Consider the following 8,323-nt stretch of genomic DNA (forward strand, 5'->3'; position numbering starts at 1 on the left):
TTTTGAGATATTTCAAAAACAAAATAGGGGGAGGGGAACTTTACGGCAGCCCTCCAACTCTTGAATTAGAAATAAAAAGTATTTAGGTCGATAGAGAATGATTTGTATGATTTTCAGATTGATTTGTACCATTACCGTTTTCCAGATATTGATAGTTAAGGTTTTGTCAACAAAAAATTTAAAACACTTAAAATTAATATAATTAATTTTTTTTAAAAATGTTTTTAACATATAACGATATCTGGATGGGCGAGTAGCAATGTATAAACGAGATTAAAAAGGTTCCCTGTGAACAGGGCATAGAATAGAATTGCCACTCCTCTGTGTCGTACATAGCGACTAAAGAGGTTTTAAATAAATATTGATATAATTCTAATATCGCTTATTTAATAAAATTAAATTATAATAACAAGAGTTGATATTTTTATAGAATGATATAAAAACCATTTTATTATTTCTTAACCTCTCACTAATGAGAAATAAGTAAGATAATAATAAAATTTAGATAAAAATTATAAAACATTTCCCCCAAAAACGATAAAGTTGATAGTTTGCAGCCTCGATCCTCTAAGTATCGATGTAACATATCATGCAGCTATAAAACCAGGTCTCATAAAAAAAAATACTAGTCCACGAAATAATGAAAGGTCGAGAATTATAATAGATACCATCTTTCTCTATCTTATTTTATATTAGTATATTTCTTAGTTTTATAAAGTAGTGTAAAAGAGATTAGCTACTATATAATATTTATTTAATATTATATATTTTTTGAATTTCAAACTTTAATGGATCGCCCAATTTATTTAAATCGGGGTTGAAAATTTTTAAAAAAATATATGTCTTTATAAATATCTTAGGTTTCTATATTTTTAAAAAAAATTCACATAAAAACGTCGTTTATCATTCCAAAAAATAATACCTTTTTATATATACCCGGGTGTAAAAAATAATTTTTGTTTCTTTTTTTTTAAAAAAATCGTCAAATGTGTTCGGAATCTTCTATCGTAGATTTAGAACGTGAGTTAATTATCATATTTTTCAAATGATTGATGTGTATTTCAACGTTATCCTGAAAAAATGAGATATTCGCGGTCTCGATCTGATTATCTCGAATTCCGGAAACGCTTTTCATTAAAGTTTCTAGAGGAAATGATAGTAATGAGCTTTCTTTACCTATTAGTTATAATTTTGTAAATGAAAAAAATAAAATAATTTAATAACAATTTATAATTACTTAACCGAGAGGTGCACCGTTAGCGTTACCAAGCATCATTATCGGGGTGCTACCGCGACAGGTGTTTTTAAATTAGCTGATTGAGTCCGACTCGAACAGAAAAATTTAAATTTATTCGAGTCATGACGATATAAATGTCGGGCCTTTGGCCCCAACCGTTAAATAACCGCTGAAACCGATAAAAGCTAATAATTTTTATTATTTTTTTTGGTGCAAAAACTAGCTTCTCTTGTGCCAATTAAATATATTTTTATTAATTCCTATTTTTTTTTCTTTCTTTCTCTCCTCTAGTAATCTAAAAATTATATAATTCACTTATATTTAATAATCCTTGGTCTGCCAAAAATATAAATTATAAAATGTGATATTTAGTTTTACTATATTATATTAAATATAATCTGTTAAAAAAATTTAAAGAATAGTAAAATTTCAAACCTGATTCGTCGAATCCTAAGGAGGTTAGCGGGTATTGTTGACCTGGAGAATCTTTAAGCTGTATCAAAAGAGATGTGTACCTAGCAATTAAATTTAGTATCTTAATAGTTGAATCTTCTTCGCCATTCGTACAGGTATTGTTATTATCAGCTTCACTTATAGGTGGAAACCTGCTACCTTTCTCGTTATCTACCTTATCGAAATGCTTAAGTGCGACATCCGCCAAACACGGGTAATTAAGAGAATTTGCGGTTATTATGTTTCTTATGACTTTGAAGGCTTCCGCGAAATGATTACCGCCGATTCTCGAATTTACGATCATGCGCGGCACTTTTTCTCCCCCCGTGGAATCGGATTCGACCTTGGCACCTTGTTGATAAAGGCATATTCTATCGCATAAATCTTTGAGGGCCTTGTCCCGTAACTTTATTTTAACTATCAGCTCGGCGTAACGCAATTTGAAATCGTCTGGATAGGAGTGAGTTGGGGATGATATGTGCTGGGTCTTTTCGGCTTCCCTGTTCATTTTACGCAGGGAATCAAGGTATTTGGCTTTAAACATCAGCATCTTGTAGCAAGCAGCTATTCTAACTATAGTCTCCAGTCTGGTAGCAGTAGAAAGTTGAGACGTATTATTACTAATTAAAGGAGCACCAGTCATCTCGGCCCTCTCCTGAGCTATATTGTGGAGCACGATATTAGGCCAACCGTCCAAGCTCAATAGAGTTGATGTGCATTCGGAAAAGTTGTTCGATAAAAAATTATTATTATACGTCTCTTTATCGATATCGCTAAAAAAGTCATCTCCGTTTTCGCTTCTTGTTTCGTGGGTCTGACCTTTAAGACCTCTTTTGAAGGTCGGGGATAAGAGCGCCTTGTTTTGTATATGACTAGCCCCGGTTCCCGTCTTTCTAGGGGAGAGAACCAACCAAGAAGCCGGAGGCGATTTAATGGTATTATAATTAACGAAGCGGGTAAAAGTATTGAAGGCGTTACCTTTATTATTATCCATATTATAGCTATCATCGGGATTGAGATAGCTACCAAGAGCGGAATTATGGTGAAAAGAATTGTTGGTTATGCAAACGCCACCCCCGACAATCGAGGAAGAACGAGCCATAACTGCATTAACAAGGACGGACCTAAGGAGTTAGGTAAAAAATTAAGGCGAGAAAAGATGTAACTTTTTATACTCAATGATATAATCATTATAATATCAAAAAATAAAAGTTTAAAAATCGGTTATAAAAAACGATACAAACCTAACATCGAGAACTTGTATCTGGCCATCTTCCTTCCAACCCGCAATTTCGAAATCTGGAACTGACTGGGTTCCCAGATATGGTCTATCAAATTCGACCCGGTAAAGCCAGAGGGAGTGATCGATAGCAGTAATTCTACCCCGATACATACCCTCGCACGGGTGTCTCACTCTAGCAACAACCCTTGATCCTATTATGAGGGGGTGAGGAACGGTAGGTGGGAGATCTCGGGCCAAGAAAAAATCGGTGAGAAGTGAAGAAGAGGAAGGCACGAGCTGAGATTGACCTTTAAGATTTAATATTTATGAGATAAAAATGATATTATCTCTGAATTGTAGTGTTGTTAAAAAGAACTTAGATTTAGTTAATTTTTATTTTAAAAAAAACTGTCAATCAAAGATTTTAGCCAAAAAAATGTTCCCCAAGCCTTGAGATTTTCAAATAAATGGCAGAAAAGTTTGGCCCTCTTTTGGTCAAAATCTTGAGATTTAGGTGATTCTTTTTTGCTAAGATTTTTATTTAGCCATATTTTTAAGAAATAAGAATTCGTTTTGATATATCTTATATTTCGAGGTGTAGTTATAGATGACATCATAAAAAAAAATATGATTAATGCATTGATAGTTGGCGCGAATTCACTGCGAAATATACAAAATTCGTGGCCGCGAATTCGCGTTAACGGTGAATGAAGGGTAAAGATGTTACAAGGATAATTATTTTTATTCATAGTTTACGGATTTCATTGCAAAATTTAAATTATTTCAATTAAGTCAACTAATAAAATAAAATATTTCGGGCATAACTTATAATTGTGACCCATCATCAATAAAATATAAATAAATATAAGAAATTCTTTAAATAATAAATGAATCAAGAATTAAAATAACTAATTAGAGCTACAATGTAAAACGATAACCATCTTCTTTGTTATAATTATTAGGTGTTTTTTTATATAATTTAAATACATTACCTTATTAATACGTACTAGGGAAATAATTAAATTTTGAATTATCATAATTTTTATTATCATTTGTATCTATACTATGTACAACAACACATGATAATGTTGGTTGGTAATTTTGCATTTTTATGTTCTCCAGTTCGTATTCCCCCTGTTCTGCCTGTTTGTACAACGTATACTTTAAAAATGGTTACTGTTTACCAAATACATGGATAGCTTTAATTAGTTATTTTAATTCATAATTCATTTATTCAATCCTTTTCCTTTTTTACAATTGATTGAACTAAATTAAAAAGTATTTATATATTTTAAGAGTTTTTCCAATGCATTAGAATATATTAAATTATTGTCTCACTTTCACCTTATTCTGATTTTGTCGTATCTCATAATTTATTAATATTTTGACTTGATTTGATGTTGGAAAGAAATATTCCAGTCACTACCAAAAAATAAATACTTCCAGAAAAATTAAATTAATAACAATGTAAATTTTGAATTGAACCAAATAATTTTTTTGATAGATACTATCTGCATTTGGGCATTAGAGGTTGGTGCAGGTAGAAAAAAAATATTTTCAGGCAGAATAACTTGTGGTAAATATTTTACAACTTGGCCCTAAAGTTACCAAATATTTTTAAGCGCTTAGAAATGGGCAAACTAATGTTTTTTTCGTCTTCATTCCTAGCCTGTAATGTTTTTTTTTCTTCATAAAAAATTATCATAAACTGGGTTGAACAATTTGTATAAAATTAATTTATGAGTTGGGCTAGACAAAACAAAAACATTTACAGTTTTAACTGAAAAACTCAATCAACAAATTTCATAAGCAAGTTAGGGTCGGCCTGCTCCAGCCTTAACGGGCATGCCCATATAATATAACATTTTTTCAGACCTGCAGGCCCGGACCTAAACCTGTGTACACGGGCCGGGCCAAATTTTTTCAAAATATACCCGGACCGGGCCTAAAAAATTTTTATTTTAAATACCAGGGCTGGGCCGAATATTTTAAATTGCCCTTATTATCTATAAAAATCAAAAATAAATAAAATATATTTAAAAATTGTGTATCATAGAACAATATATCATCTTCATTCACTTATCATATTTCCTATTTCCATTTTTTCGATGCCCATAAAATATTTCTATTTCTAGTAAAATGTTATTCAAATAATCATTATCTTAGGTGATATTCAATCAAATTAAAAGCAACAAAGATATACTCAATATTTTAAAATAATATAATCTTTTTTACGCTAAAAATTTATTTTAGCTAAGTATCATTTTATCACTCTTTTTCTCTATCCCAAATTCAGGCAATTATGTATTATGTGGCCAGGGAGAGAGCGCAAAATGATTGATACGTATATAAAAGAGTATATTAAATTACAAGAGCAACAGGAAATAAGGGAATGATTATCGACTAGTCGAATTGAAGGTAGTGGTGATTCAAACTCACTCCTTTTTACGACAAATAAAGAGATAAAATAATTTGAAAAGTTATCATGTATGGATTTGATATTCGCTGAAAAACGATCGATAAAATGCCAAATAGAGCTTGGCTGTACCCATATCGGATCGGTACCGATATTTAACCGATCCGATATTCATTATTGTTCTGGATTATTTTATGAATGTATATATAGTCATATAATTTTTTTCGAAAAAAAATAGTTAACAATTTTATATTTTTTGTTAAATTATCTGCAACAAGAAAAAGATTTTAAAATATCTAACGATTCACATTTAGCTATAAACGGCTTGATTTAGCCAATTTTTAAAAACGTTTAGCTCAAGATTTTGGCCAATAATAAATAACTCAAGCTTATTGATTTTGCCTACAAATGGCAGACAGATTTCGAGGCTTAGGTAATAATATTTGGGCGAAAATCTTGATTCTGGAGTTGTTTAACAACGCTACATTCACTCTTAACATTGCAAATATTTTAAAATGAGATTATTAACTTTTAGAGAATAAAAATTAAGAGAAAATATTGATATTTTTATGACATTGATACAAAGATAAGATGGTAAATAAAAATCAATATGAATATCGGATGGATGGATCGGTTTTTTATTAATATCGGAAAATATCAGATAGGATCGGTGAAAAATTTGTGGATCGATACAGCCCTACGAATAGATATAATTAATTTTATTTAAGCCAAGGCCGTAGAAAAAATTTACACACCCCGAGACCATAAAAATATTTTTAAAATAAATCCGGGGCAAAAAAATTTTTGAAGGAAAAAAAAAAATCAGGGCGGGGCCTCAAAATATAAAATTCGGGTTGGACCGATAAAATTTTTTCTTAAAAAAAATCTGGGCCAAAGAATTTTTTTTCAAATCTAGACCGTGTAAATGGTGGCTCTGCAGGTCTCTAATTTTTAAAAAAATATATTTAAAATATATAAAAACAGTAACAATATACTATTTAATGTCTGATGGAAGCTTTGTGTTGCCAATTTCTATGGCTCAAATTTTTGGTTAATATCTATCAGAGACCTGCAGGCTCTATCCAGAGCTTGGAGCAAACTATATCATTCTAAAAAATATTCAAATCCAGGCTGGGCCTAAAAATTATTTTTTTAACAAAACCTTGGCAGACCGATTAAAATTATATCCATTAATTATCTGGAAAATCATATATTCGAGCATTTAAAATTCATTTACTGCTCATATTTTCCTTTGAACTCACTAAATACAGCCAAAATTATCTGAAATAATAAAACTTTGAAATCCCAGGACCCAAGCTAATGAGGATTTAACCCTCCTCAATACTAACTAAAAATTAGCAGAAAAGAAAAAGGAAATCAAATTAACTCTAATTATATCAATAAGTGTTGTTAGAAATACCTACCACCTCCAATTTCAATGATGATCTAAGTTTTATGGGTTCAAAATATTATTTGAAAAAAATTAAAATGGATTTAATTTGTTGAAAATTCAAGCTGTGCTTAAAATTTTAACCCTTGGATGTCTACTTCGAATAGATACAGCAATTTTTATTTTAATATGTGGTAATTGATATGTATGATTTACTCTGCGAATATATACTATTTATTGTAGAGAGCTGCAAAGCCCTGCCTGACCCTGCCCCCCCCCCACTAAGTCCAAAATGAATTTGTCTGGGTAGAGACTATTTTTTGGAAATAATATTGGTTCAGGCAATAACAAAAAAAATTTTAATTTCAGGCTGGGGTTTTTTAGCAGCTTAGATATTTAGGCCCAATGTTAATTCCTAATTCAATGTATTATTTGGGAGGGAGTTACCAACATGAATGTAGAAAAGAGTGATACCTTTATAAAAGTAACATAATTTGAAAGAGGTAATATTAGAGAATGTTGAAATAAAAACTATATCAGCGAAGAATTAGACAAAAATAAATGGAAAAAGATTATCAAATTTTTAAATGAAATTTTAGCTCTCTAAAATAAAGAATAATTTATTGTACTTATGTGAAATAAAGTCTAAAAGATTATTAATTTAAGCAATAAGTCAAATGTTTGAAAAATAGAAATATAATGATTAAAATCCTCAATCTTTTTCTATTATTAGTATTAAATTTTATGATGTCTTATTTTAATTTGATATTAACTTTCGTGAAATTAAAGATAGTTATTGATAAATTTTTTAGGAATGATAATGCTATTTTGCTTGGTAAACATAATAACTAAATTAGGAGAATCCAAGTCATGAATTAGCTAGATGAGGGTTAACTATAAAATATTAATATATTTTTGTTAGATATGGCATTGAAGAAAATCAAATATAAAGAAAAAAAAATAATCAAATTTTCAGCAAAAATTATATCTTTTTACATATTTACTACCTAAAAAGTTGTTTATCATTGGTATTGAATTTATATCTGTTGTCTTATCATAATCAAGTTGCCATATAACTCGCATTTTATCTCGTTTGATCTGTAAAGCATTTTTTTCTTCATCAAAGAATGCCTGTGAGCATCTATACATAGTTTAGTTAAATATTTTATATATGCATCAACCTTCGTGGTTTTCCCAGCAACTTCCGAATTTTACACCATTGAACTCTATTTAATTTCATGACTTTTAGATTTGGAAATGAACTTTTTAGGCAAATATGAAATTCATTTTTCATGTTAAATATTGCTTTGTCCATATCAGAATAAAACCACTCATAGTAGAGCCAATTAGAGGCCTTAGGTAGCCTCAGAAAGTTTTTTAATGAGTTATTATTGTTGTAATACATATAAACTTTAAAAATTGAAAAAAATTTTGAATTTGTATTATTTTAAATTTTAATATAGTTCCACAAGGCACGTAGAATAGTTAAAAATATAACATCTTATCACAATCATAGGCCAAACTAGAAATACATAGAGAAACTGAATCATAAATAGTTTATTTTTAAGCATTAAATATTCAGAAAGCATTGTTAAGAATTTAGAC

The 8,323-nt window shown here is 29.7% G+C and overlaps 1 protein-coding gene across 1 annotated transcript; it reads right to left on the reverse strand.

Moving 5' to 3' along the window:
• Positions 1–904: 904 nt before the first annotated feature.
• Positions 905–8,091, reverse strand: LOC135926455 (uncharacterized). The gene is made up of 5 exons (XM_065462341.1): positions 7,900–8,091; positions 7,726–7,859; positions 2,935–3,220; positions 1,673–2,814; positions 905–1,176 (listed from the first exon to the last, which is right to left on the reverse strand). Exons 1-5 carry the CDS (start codon positions 8,031–8,033, stop codon positions 983–985), a joined length of 1,890 nt encoding a protein of 629 aa, XP_065318413.1. The 5' UTR covers positions 8,034–8,091; the 3' UTR covers positions 905–982.
• Between the last annotated feature and the right edge of the window lie 232 nt (positions 8,092–8,323).

Source organism: Gordionus sp. m RMFG-2023, chromosome 3 (assembly GCF_954871325.1).
Source record: "Gordionus sp. m RMFG-2023 chromosome 3, tfGorSpeb1-WG-v2, whole genome shotgun sequence".
In the NCBI taxonomy this organism is placed as follows: domain Eukaryota; kingdom Metazoa; phylum Nematomorpha; class Gordioida; order Chordodea; family Parachordodidae; genus Gordionus; species Gordionus sp. m RMFG-2023.

Excerpts from the sequence above, each read along its gene's own strand:
- LOC135926455 (XM_065462341.1), bottom strand. The coding sequence starts at position 8,033 with ATGGACAAAGCAATATTTAACATGAAAAATGAATTTCATATTTGCCTA. Across the intron at positions 7,860-7,899 it reads TTGCTGGGAAAACCACGAAG|ATGCTCACAGGCATTCTTTG; the intron begins GTTGATGCATAT and ends AACTATGTATAG. Across the intron at positions 3,221-7,725 it reads AATGATAAACAACTTTTTAG|GTCAATCTCAGCTCGTGCCT; the intron begins GTAGTAAATATG and ends TAAATCTTAAAG.